At 38.6% G+C, this 12,738-nt stretch overlaps 1 protein-coding gene across 1 annotated transcript; it reads right to left on the reverse strand.

Annotated features, from left to right (window-relative positions):
- Positions 1-3,712: 3,712 nt before the first annotated feature.
- Positions 3,713-4,672, reverse strand: LOC140926122 (melanocyte-stimulating hormone receptor-like). Its single transcript, XM_073375915.1, has one exon. It carries the CDS (start codon positions 4,670-4,672, stop codon positions 3,713-3,715), a length of 960 nt encoding a protein of 319 aa, XP_073232016.1.
- Between the last annotated feature and the right edge of the window lie 8,066 nt (positions 4,673-12,738).

Here is a 12,738-nt window from a genome sequence, read left to right on the forward strand (position 1 = left end):
TTCGCATCATATGAAGAATTATGGAGATCTCGGAGGGTGTTATCCGCCTTGGTCTACGTACGGCCTCGACGGATAACAACCTCCTCGATCTCCATAATTCTTCATAAGATACTCAGCCTCATTCATTAATTGTTAAATAATGGTACATTAAAGCTATGTATTAATTATACTTCTTAAAAAACTACTTAAGAAGATAATTATGACGGATACTTAGACGACGAATATTTAAAAGTAAAAGACTTCTCTGATCTCTTAGTTCTCATGAACATATTGAATGGTCGAGAAGAACCAGGTCTAAGATTATAAGGTTTAGTTCTTTGTACAGCAGTGGACACCAAGCACGACAATGGGTGGTCACGGGTGTCTGTCATCTCAGCCATAAATTTATGACATAGAAGCTCGCGTCTGTTGGAAAGTGTAGTTTCGTTGGCTAGCGACAATGCTTGACTGTACGAACTGTTAGCATATATGATTTTAAAGACCCTTTTTTGCACGGACTCTATTCTATCTTACAGATAGTCAGGAATGTCTTGCCACACCTGCACGACATATTATAAAATTGGTCTAACGCTACTCCTAAACGCTTTCAACATGTCTTGTTCTTGCACGCCAGCTCGCTGAAATAGTCTGAGGGCGTACAGTTTCTTTGGTGCCTTAGCGGTAATATAGTCAACATGGCAGTTCCATTTCAAGTTCTCATTAATGATTACTCCAAGCAGTTTTACGGTGAAATTCTTTCTACCATTTGGTTTCCTATATACAGGGGTCTCATTGTAGTCTTCAGATTTCCCATAAAGTTCACGACCATCTCCTTACAATTTCTTGGGTTAAGCCTAGCTCATACTGTGTTCCATACAATGATTTTTTTATCTCAAACAGCAAAATCCAGCAGGCTACTCGAGTTACGTGGTGCTACTTCAAAAACGGTCGTGTCATCAACATACTTCAATCTTGAGTGCCAATCACCAAGCACTATCAATCATTATAGCAAAAAGCGTAAGTCCAAGTTTAGTTCCCTGTGGAACACCACCATAGGTGTGGCGCCATAGAGACAGGGAATTACCGACTCGCACCGCTTGGGTTCGGTTGGTCAGAGAGGCTCTTATCCAGGCACACAGAGTCTAATCGACATTCAAGAAACATAGTTCTTGAAGGAGAATGTTGTGATCGATTATATCGAACCCTTTTGAGAAGTCGGCAAAAATATGCGAGCATAGCAGTTTCTAGTGTCAAAACTGCCTCGTGTAGTGCATGGAGTAAATAAACCAGTGCTTGTGTTGTTGTCCTTCCCGAGCATATTGTCTTGGGTCAATATCGCAATTTACCTGTTTGAGTAACCTTCTATGGGTGAAACCTTCCAAGACTTTAGCTAAGCAGCTAAACTCTATGCAACTCGCATTCGCGACTCAAGAATAATCTTTAAGATGTCCCGGGTGGCGAGAACTCACCCAACTTGCAGCTGGAGAAATGTATTATTAAACAGTCACATGAAGCATAAACCAATCTTTCAGGAATTCATTTCAAGACAGGCATGCGTAAGCTAAGCCTTGAATCTAAATGGTAAACATTCAGTTTAGTGGGATAGTGTCAAACAAAAAAACATTAAGCAATGAAATCAACGGAAGTTTAAGCTTAATAGATTTACCTTTAGTCTTAATCACTCTATTCTGATGAATTATTTTAGTTATTTAATTCTGCTTTTTTTTTGGAATAAATAAATACTTTCTCTAGATCTCTGACGTCATGCCGAGGTGATTGGTATTGGATTTGTTCTTAAAAGTGTAAACCATGATTTAAGATATTCAAAATTTGAGTTTTAATCCCACCCTGACTTTTCTCTGCAAATGTCCAGGAAATGATTTTTATATTATGGTATTTAAACGGTTCTTAGCTAGATTATTGTGTTCTACACCGCAGGAATATATGCAGGAGATTTTTTTTAACTTTACTGGATTAGCCAGGGTATTTTTAAATAAAGATTAAAAAGATTAAAAATTAAATGCTTTGTCACATTTGGGTGTCTCGTGATTTTATGACTCGCGCTGTTAAGATGAATATTTTAATTGTGACTTCTGTCAGTTTCTGCATGTTGTATTTTGAAACTGTCCTTGGATTTTCTGGTCAAGTCTGTAATCGATTTCCTGAGAGTTTAGCCAGTCATCTTTGATACAAAAAGTTTCACACCTCTTCGACTACTGGACATAACAGTAATATCACGCATTTTATAACTGTCTTTTTACAAAATAAAATTCTATGTGGTCCAGAAGTGCGGCAACCTCAAAGGCTTGACGGCCAAGGGAGCTCTGCCATCAGCGCTGAAAGCCACCTTGCTTTACTTGGCTGCATCGGAGGTAAGCGTTTTCAAAGCTCTTGCTGACTTCGCGAGAGATTTCGTCATATATGAGGAGATATGTTGCACCGTGTACGAAGGAGTAGGGTGTACAGGGCAGAATGTTAAACTTTAAGTCAATGTTTTCTCAAGTCTGAAAAGACACCTTGTTAAAGATACTTAATACTTAATTGCATACCCTGATAAGACTCAAGACAAAAGTAGAAACGAGTAAGTAAATGAGCAAAAGTCGACATTTTGGCGTCATGGTAACGCATTATTTATAATTACTGTACATGTCATTAAATAGCCCTGATAATGGCGTTATGCACTTATCAGCGGCCATCCCGGGAGAGTAACCCCGGGGACATACGCGGGCATGGCGCGGGATTTGTCAACTTTGTTCGTTGATTTTAAGCCCGGGATGGGGGGATTGGATTGCTTTTGCACTTTCGTAGCAGGATCCCCGGGGGAAGACCCTCAGGAGTGTAGCGCCGCCACCATTTTGTAGATGGAGCTGGAAACGAGTGCCGTTCCCGTCTTCGAAAGGACTGGGTTCTAGCAAAATGGCGACAGAAAAGACGGTAAACGACTTTCATATTTTTCTTGTATTCTGTTCCTTTTAGCTGGCCATCCGTCGCTTACATAGCGACTATATTTTTCGGAAGAAAACTTGCGAGTCCTTGTATAAAACTCTTTTGAAATATTGCACCGTTTGACTTGGAAAAGCACACTTCTTTGCCCCCTGGAGGGGCGTTAGTAGCTTTTTTGTTAAACAATCTTGGTTTTGGGTAGAGAGGATTTGTAAACGTCGTTGTGCAAATGACCGGGGGCTCCCCGCGGTCACCCCCTGGGATGGCCGCTGATACGTGCATTACGATGAAGCCGAAACATCGGCTTTTTACGTTCCTTAGTGTACGCGTTTCTGTTTCAAGAATATGGCAAAAAAGATCAAAACGCGGCTTATGCATAATTTATGTCTAGGCGCGGCATGGACTGATTAATAAAGAACAAATTGAAAACGTTACAGTCAAGAATACTTTTGCAAGGACTGTTCAAGCAACGTGAAATAGAGTTTAGTTGGGATATTTCGACTGGCCAAAGAACAGTTAAAGATGGCATTAACTTTAATTTGAGCTTTTCTAGTTTCGCTGAAGTCTTTTAAACTTTTGTGCACAGGGCAAAGGCTTAGCATATAGTATAAATGAAGAACTGTTTCTAAAACTCTTTAAATATCTTTTCTAGCCACGTTTTCATGAAAAACTTTGGCGTTGACACTCCTTCAAAATTATTGAAAGTTAAAATGACATGTACATAGTTCACCCTTCTCCCAAAGTCACCTAGCTTATCACTGAGCCAGGCTAAATCATGTGAGAGGTTTGATTAGTTTCGGGTCTTCCTACTTATTCGAGCCGGAGTGATAAAATGAGCACTTGTACGTGGTTCTTTACGCAAAACATTTTTGACAGCCCTTTGTATTTCTCTAATTCTCCAACAGTACACAAGCGGATTCAAAGCCGAGTTGATAAAAACAGCAGTTACGACGTAGTCGTAGGCAATCTTCACTGAAAGCGTATATCCAGTAAAAGTTTCCACGATCATCGTTAAGCAGAATGGGGCATAAAAAATAAGGAACAGTCCATAAACGTAAAGAACAGTCACAGCTAGTCTTTTTAATTTCCGTACGTTCGTTAAGTTAGTTGGTACTCTATTGACAAGGACATGGTCGTGAATCTGACGCTGGTGTCTTTGGACGATCTGAAATATCTTAGAGGTACACAAGGTTGTGACGAGAAATGTTAGAAGCAAGAGAACCACCGGGAAAAATAACCACCCTGTGCTTACCCAAAACCGTAGCATGACAATCGTTATGGACAAGATCCAAAGTGCGAGAACTGTTTTTAATACGCGAGGAACAGTAACGACCAAATTGTAACGTAAATGCAAAGTGAGAGCAAGGAGGCGATCAACAGAGACTGCAGCTAAAGTAAGCAATGACACGCCAGAAGTGATCCAACTCGATATGGATTGAAACATTCTTAATGTACAATACGCCCCAAAGTTCTCCATATGTTCTGCTACTTTATATGCCACGAAGAACGGCTGACAGATCAGTCCGACAAAAAGGTCCGTTATGGCAAGACAGGACAAAAGGACGAAAGATGGCGAATGCAGATCTGCTGCTTTGAAAATTGCCCGTAAAACAATATAATTCCCTACACATGTTACCAAAGAAAATATTGAATTGAGCACGCTTGTCAAAATATTTGCAATTGACGTTCCAGAGGTTTTTTCTAAGTTGGTGGCCAAAAAAAAGCACTGAGTTGTTACTGTGGTGTTCATCACTTACAAAACTTGAAAAGTCTCGATTTATCTCGTGAACACTTTTTCATGACCGGATCGATTATTTTTCTGCGATGTAAAATAATGTTTTATTCATTGATACTTTATAAAGCAATATAGCAAATTGGGTCTTTTGACAGCCAATCATTTAAAGTCTAAAGTCTAAAGTCCGCCATTCAATTGACATTTGAATTCAACTAAGGTGCAAAAAATATAACTTAGTTTCCTATTTCTAATGGTAACAGGACTGAGTGGAGTCCAATTCGGTCTGTAATCATACGAGTGATTAACAAAACCGGACGACTGCGTAGCGGGAGTCCGATTTGTTTAATCACGAGCCAATCATTTGAAGTGTAAAGTCTAAGGTCCGCCATTCAATTGATATTTGAATTCAATGAAGGTGCAAAAAATATAACTTAGTTTCCTATTTCTAATAGTAACAGGACTGAGTGGTGTCCAATTCGGTCTGTAATCATACGAGTGATTAACAAAACCGCGGGAGTCCGATTTGTTTAATCACGAGTATGATTACAGACTGAATTGGACGACACGAAGTTCTGTTACCAGTTAATCATAACTTTAACAAAATTTGTGATATATAAGGCCCTGTTTTGAAATCAAAACAGAAGAAATTCCAATTTTTTTTGCTAGTAGTTAAAAAAGCCATTTAAGCGCGCGCGTGATGGCGCGCACTGTCCTATTAAATTGTGCAACTAAGGCTGAAATCAGAGGGCAGTTGATAGCCAATCAGATTTGAGAATTTTGTTATAGTGATGATTAGCATTTTTATAATCTCTCGAAGCATTCATTTCGGTTAATTATGTAAAAGAAAACTTTGTCTTACTCAGACGTTTAATCATACAGTTTTATCAACAAGTCTCTATTTCTCTTTCGTTCCCGTGCATGATGTTCAACATGCCTTAGGTAGGTTCTCGAGGACATCTTACTATTCATAAACACTGACAATAATGGCGTAATAGGTCTCCGTGTTAACAGCTGTATTTATACAGGAGGCCTATCAAATTCCCCTTTAGTTGTCGGTTAGCCACTGGGCGCGCCTATGTAATTTATGATACTCTGTGATTTAATGGTCTTGCTGCTGACCCCCTGCTTCTCCCTGCGAAAATGTTTTGAAATTTTGCTCGTTAATTTTTCGCGCTGTAAATTTGCATATACAACTGTTTCATAACCCCCTTAAACTACAGCTGTACAACTTTCGCATTCGTGATGACTCGAAGCGTTACGTACTCCACCACTTTGAAAATGTCTTCTTTCACCAACATTGTTACTAGCAAGAACTTTTCGTAAAAATAGAAAACACAGAATACATTAATTTTTACAATGTTAATGGATGAGACAACATTTATCGTGAGCTGTAGGCATAGCAACATATTAAGTACTTAAAAATAATTGGAAGAAGGCAATAAATGAGACTACAGAGTGTGTAAATAACTATTTATAGTTATCATCAAGTGCCAACGAGCAAGCAGGGAGGACGAGGTTGGGCGATGAAACGAGCACGTCCGAGCAAAAAGGTGTGATGCGGTGGACTGGGATCAAATTATGGACTTCAGATCAAAGTGACGGCAAGTTGCAAAAATTTCAGCGCGTTCATTGGCTGAGAGCAGCAGAGAGTTTAACTTTTTTGTGTGCAAACAGTTGAAATTGAGCGCAGAAAGTTGAAATCAGTTAAATTTCCGCCTCAGGTGAGTTGAGGGTCTGTCAGTAGAATATTCGATTTTCTTTTTGGTGAGGATGAAGAATGTGCAAACAGACGTAAATCATAAGCCATGCAACCACGAAGCAATTCTGATTCATTCACGGGGCATTTTGACCCACACTCCAATCAAAAGAAACCAGAAGAAACAAAAGCCAAATAGCAAAATGCAAAATTCTTGACTGATAATCAAAACATGAAAAATGTCTTGAAGCAAAAGCACTTTTCATTAAATGGAGAAAGTAGCGAGATTGAAGTGTTGCAGAAATCAAAATCTTTTTTAAAGCCTTGTTTTCTCTTTGTTGGTATTTTAGCCGGCTTCGCGTTTGGAAGGCGAATACTAGATGAACATACCCGCATAAAGCCTTTTTTTACAACTAGCAAGACAACTAAGTTTTCAATAAAACTTTTCCCTGTCTTTAAAAAGTTTGTGTATTTTAAATCCGAGGCCATATATACATCGTCTCAAATTTATCGTACGAGTCAACGTAAGAAAATTAAAGTAATTATGCTCGTTAAACGAGACAACAAATGTAATAACTCGAACTCACATGAGATGCAATTCCTCAAAGCTAGTAAGTGAGGTTAGAAACGCTCTAGTTTTCTCCCTTACTCTGCTGTAAAAGCCTGCATGAACTACAAAAAAAGCCATCGATGAAACCCCCGTTGTGACGCTTTCCTCAACCAAAACCCAAATAAATAGAACACAACAAAGGAATCTTGATAGCAGTTGTATTTCTTTCCGTGGCGGCAGTGGAAAAACATGAAAAGTTGAAAACATAAAATGACAAAAGACATTCATTCAGTTTTCGGTAAACAAATTTCTAGCTACTGCGTTTTTATCTACATATAGAGAATACTTCATGGAAAGTGCTGGCGTACGGTATTTACACACGAGTTGTTTTTGTATCGGAAATCGAACGAGTGAGCGCAGCGAACGAGTTGAGATTTCTGATACAAAATCAACGAGTAGGTAAATACCGTACGAAGCACTTTACATGTGGTATTGTGTTTATTGTATAAATACTGAGACATTCATCATTTTGGTGGCCTTTTTATTTTAAATAACAATGAAACCGAATTATCAGCTTTTTAGTAGAAACATTTCTTAAAAACATAAATGACGGTAAGGATATGAGGTAATCCAAGAACTACAAGTAATCTTAACTGTTTGTTCTGAATGTACAATTAAAAATGAGTGAATTTAAGTAAAATGGCCGGTTTCAATATAAGCTTAAGCTTATAAATGGAAGACCCTGAGTAGCTCCGACAAAAGGTACAACAAAAGCGTACGTCTTGTTCTGTTTTTCCCCTTCCGCTGTTCTTTCGCCGGCTCTCCACAGTTTGTTTTATCGACAGTGAAACAAACGAAACTATTCCACTCCATTTCTGAGATGTTTCTCACTTTTTTAACGAGAAAAAACTCTTTGAGAAAAACTTTTCTCCTTGTGCGAAGCGGCGCTCAGCAAGCTTCAAGAAAAGGCGGGAATTTTGGCGCGAAACTCACACACCTCTGTGGCTTCTGATTGGACGTATCATTTTTCTCACATGTGAAAAAACATCGTTCGCGATTCTGATTGGACGTATCATTTTTTCTCACGTATGAAAACCATATTTCACTCCTCTGATTGGCTAGAACTCATTTGCGTATCAAAATTTACAACACAACTTTTTGGTGAGTATTTCTCAGTATGTATATAACAAGTAACAATATTCACCGGTCAAAATTTTGACCAATCTTGGTCGAAGTTGTCATTTGTAGGCTGCAACAGGAAGCGGTGACAAGCAGTGACACGTAAAGAGGAAAAATTCAAATTTTTGCATGCATTCGCAAGATTTTTCTCGTACAACTTGGGATAAATCAGCACTCGTATAAATTTTTCAAAGACCACAAATTGCACTGGCTCGCTCTACGGGAGCGTGCAACTGGTTAGATTTTGCCGAAAACTTTACTTGTGTGAGTGTAGCTAAATGTCTTGGATCGTAAGTAGTGGGTAGAGGTCGTGGGTCGTGGGTGTGGGTCGTGGGTCATGGGTGTGGGTGTGGGTAAATGTCGTGGGTAAAAAAAGAATAGAAAAAATAATATAGTATGAAGTAATTGAAAAAAAGAAATAAATAGAAAAAAGTTGTAATGTATTTATGAAACGAAGATCTCCACTCCTCATGCCCTTTTCGTCACGGCTTCTTCTTCGTCCTCTTCCTGATATTTCCTTAGCCACGTAGGACTTGGCTCCCTTTCACACCATCACTGTATAAAAGCCATTATATGTTGCCGATGAAGATTTACCCATACCTGAGCTATCGTCGCGAAATAAACGAAACAGACAAAAACTATACGTGCAATTTGCAGAAAGTATGGGGCAGCTCTGACTCGCTGACTCAGGAAGTAGGTGCTCATTATTAATCTTTATTCGATCTACGATTCCAGTGATCAGCGGTTTTTTTAACACAATGGCATGCGATCACCATGGGTAAGGGGAGGGGAAAAGGATAAATTTGACCTATTTCATGTTTTTGGATAGAATTCTTTCTTAAAGAAGATTTAGGCTAGCTAATAGCTCACGAAGGAACCACATGCATGCTCAACCTTTCAAGTTAAGGCGAGACTGTATGTAAATTTTATTGCCGTACGGAAATATACTTTTTTCGATTCTTTTTTGTTTTGTTTTGTGTACAAAACTATCTTTGCTGTAACGATCGATTCTAAATATCATTCGTTAAACTGAAAGGACGTTTCGGTCACGAATGTTGACATGTTTGAGCAACCTCGTCCCCAGGGCGCTTTTCCCTGGCTTTGGAGGGAACGAGGGAAAAGCTCCCTGGGGACGAGGTTGATCTTCGAGAAAAATCAGTTCAGTCTCCAGTTTTTCCATAGCTTGCTTCAGGTTTACATAGTGTACAGAGTTGCTTTTATTTTTCACCTAAAGGCCTTTTTAGTGGCCGTTTGACTAGAGGATTCGCTTATTTGCTTTGCTGACCGAGGGGAAGGAAAATGGGACTGGTATGTACGCGGAGATTTTCATTTCATGAATTTCACAACTTAATGCGTTTTAACTTTGTAATTTTTTTTTTTTTTGAAAACTTTTTTTTACCCACGACATTTAACCACACCCACACCCACGACCCACTACCCACGTCCCACGACATTTAGATACGCTCGAGTTCGAGTCCTCGAAATCATGTGATTACCTATACAAATGTCATGAATTACCGTAATTTACGAAAAATAGTGTGAACTCAATAGACCTTATCACGGTTTTGGAAGCCATCTTGATGAGTAGGCAACCGTGTGAGAAATTATAGTGTTTGTATTATTATAATCTAATGTCGAATAATTTTCGTAAAACAGCTGTTCTGAAAAATTGTGAATTGTAAAGTAATTAAAGCTTCACTCCTAAGGATTCTACTTGAAAAAATCTGAGAACGTCACTTGCAGCTACATGCGCTAGAACCACCTTTTAGAATTTTCTATACATTTGTCGGTAAAAAGTTTTCTTCCTGCCGGCTAAAGTTTCCCGGGGAAAATTGCAGAAATACATGAAAAATCTAAAGCAAGCGTTTGGAGAAACTTAAGCACAGGAATGGCCCCAAATATTTGTCAGAACGGCCATTTCACGGAAATTATACGACATTAGAGTCTCATACAAAGTTATACTGTAATTTCTCACGCGGTTGCCTACTCGTCAAGATGGCTTCCAAACACGTGACAGGGCATAGTCGATTGCATAAACGAAAATTACCTTGAAAATAGTGAAGTAAACTGATCTACTGCATAAAGATTTGAATTCCCAACTTTACAGAACTTTTTTTTTTTTTCCGAGATATTCAGTTAAATTCGTGTTTTTGTCAGAAGCTGCGCGCAGCGGTCGTTTTGCGTAAAATTTAGTTGTCTTTTAAGCGAACTTAGAATCATCGAAAAATCATATGTCCGCGAACAGGTCCGCGAACATTCAACGTACAGATTTATATTTGGTCTAGGAAGTCTACTTCTCGGAAAAAAAAGTATTTATGGTGCGCAGATGAAGCTTTCCGAATAATTTGTCTTGAAAGACACTGACAGTAATTTTTCCGGCGTTATAATTTTTTCCTAGCGGCATCAACAGCCAGTGTCTTTACGAAAAAATAGTTTGAACTCAACTCGATTGCATAAGCGAAAATTACCTTGAAAATAGTGAACTAAACTGTTCTACTGCATAAATAATTTACACAGCATATTTTTCTTATATTCTCTGCTCTGTATTACGTCATAAAAGTTACCTTACACTACGTTATGTTACATCGCTTCGACATTCATCCTGCATTGGAACTTTCGCGTACGGCTTTATTATGCTGACGCCTGCCTCCCAGCCTGGCGTCTTCGCGAGGCTTCTCGTTGGCAATTAACAGTACAAATTCAGCGCAAATGCTATTAGTCAATTTGCTAATAGTTCGAGTTTCTTTTCGCCGAAATTCTCGAAGATGTTGACTCTCCTGTTCAACGGTTATTGTGAAACTCTGATCATTGTCATCGCATAGCCTATGATTGTTGTACACTAACGAGAGAGAATGATGCTTTATTTTGTGACGGTAACACTAAAAAGCTAAAAGCTAAACAAAATAGACTTTCATAAAAGTTCTTCGTCCGCGATCTCGCTCGGCCGCTTCGCGACCTAAAAAGCTCGCCCCGTTCGCTTAGAAACTTGTGAGATAAACTTGTGGCAAACCTGTGGCCCTCAAATAGCATTTTAGTTACTGGCGGGGAATTACTTTTTATTGGGAAACATTTTTAGAACAGTCCTTTATTACTGAGCTCTGTAACAGTTATTATTTCAACTCTTAAAACTTACAATTCAAGAGTGAAATGTTACAGGCCTTACTTTTTAACTGTTATTAAGAACTTTATTTCTGTACATGCCGGCATCGAAAAACGAACGGAACACGGAATGTGATGGGTCGGAAATGTTTGTAATTATGGGCCTAAAAGTTGAAAAGCGGACGAACAACTAGCTCTTACTAATTAGAGCAAATGACAATGCGTTTGGTTCAGGCGTGGATTGATAAGAAAATCATGGTTTTTTTGCTGACGAACGGAAACTGAATTGCTCACTCAATTGCATCAAATTTAAATTGTAATGACTTAGCCCATCAACTTTCATGACCCACACAACTGAGAGTCGTGCACGATCGACCATGACAACTCCTATGAGCTTCCTACTTCATTGTAGTTTAGATGTTGGTCAAAATTCATCTTCTTTTTTCAGGAATAATATTACTAAAGGAACACTTGGCAACGCCGTTATTTTAAAATCCAGACATTCTCATGTGAACTTTCCTTCCCCATCCCTACTTTTTAGTTTTCATCCTTTTCTTTTCTTGATTTTTTCAGATTGATCAACGATCATGATTTACATATGCCACATTCCGCCAACTGGAAACACTTACAGTTTTAGATTTAGCTAAAGACACCAATATCTGCCCCCAAAGTCCTTAATCCCATGTTCCCTTGACGACCTCTAGGCTCCTTTTACGGTTAACAGGCTGAACCACTTCTGGTCATTATCAAACAACTGTTGGACCATGCTGAAAAAATACTATGATTTTTCATTGACGATAGGGTCAGATGTTTTGCCGATGCCAATTAGGGAGAGGCAAATTCTTGACCTGTCAAAGACTGATATTAAAATAGTTTGAGACCCGAGTTATCTAATTGTCAGTCTTTTTGTTTAGTTTTTGGTGACATGCTGGTCAAAAAAATTAAAAATCTTCATATCCACGTAAACGCTAACAGTTTTAATTAGCAATTCAGCTTGAGCCAAAGCTTTGACAAGGAAGTCTTAATTAGACCTTGAATTAAGTTGCTATGGTTTGCAACGGTTTACGTTCCTAACAACTACTATAGGCCAATATTCATTAAATATTATTCAGTTCTACAACTTCAAAAAATTGTTTTATCAGTCAACCAGCTGCCCAAAACAATCACAACTCTCCATTTCCGTGTGTACGCTAATAAAATAACAATTAATTCATGATCAGCTAATGGCTTTGAGATACTGATCCAGACTTGAACTGTTATGTTCGTGATCAGATTTCCTAAAAACATTGATGCTAGTGAACAAGAGGTCGAAATGAAAATTGAAACTACGTGAGAGAGTTTATTCATTAATTTTGAAGTCCTCATTTTGTGGTGGGCCCATTATGTAGGCGTAACAATTCAAACGAAGCCACTTTGATATATAAATGTTGTCAGGTTACCATTTGTTTTCCGCTGTTTTTATTACAAAGTGAAAGTACAATATAGAAGGGTCATCAGCAGGAAAAACTCACTTGGGTTATATAGTTACCAAGAACAAATACGCTCATTGTGGAGGCG

The sequence above is a fragment of the Porites lutea genome, chromosome 2, assembly GCF_958299795.1.
Source record: "Porites lutea chromosome 2, jaPorLute2.1, whole genome shotgun sequence".
In the NCBI taxonomy this organism is placed as follows: Eukaryota; Metazoa; Cnidaria; class Anthozoa; order Scleractinia; family Poritidae; genus Porites; species Porites lutea.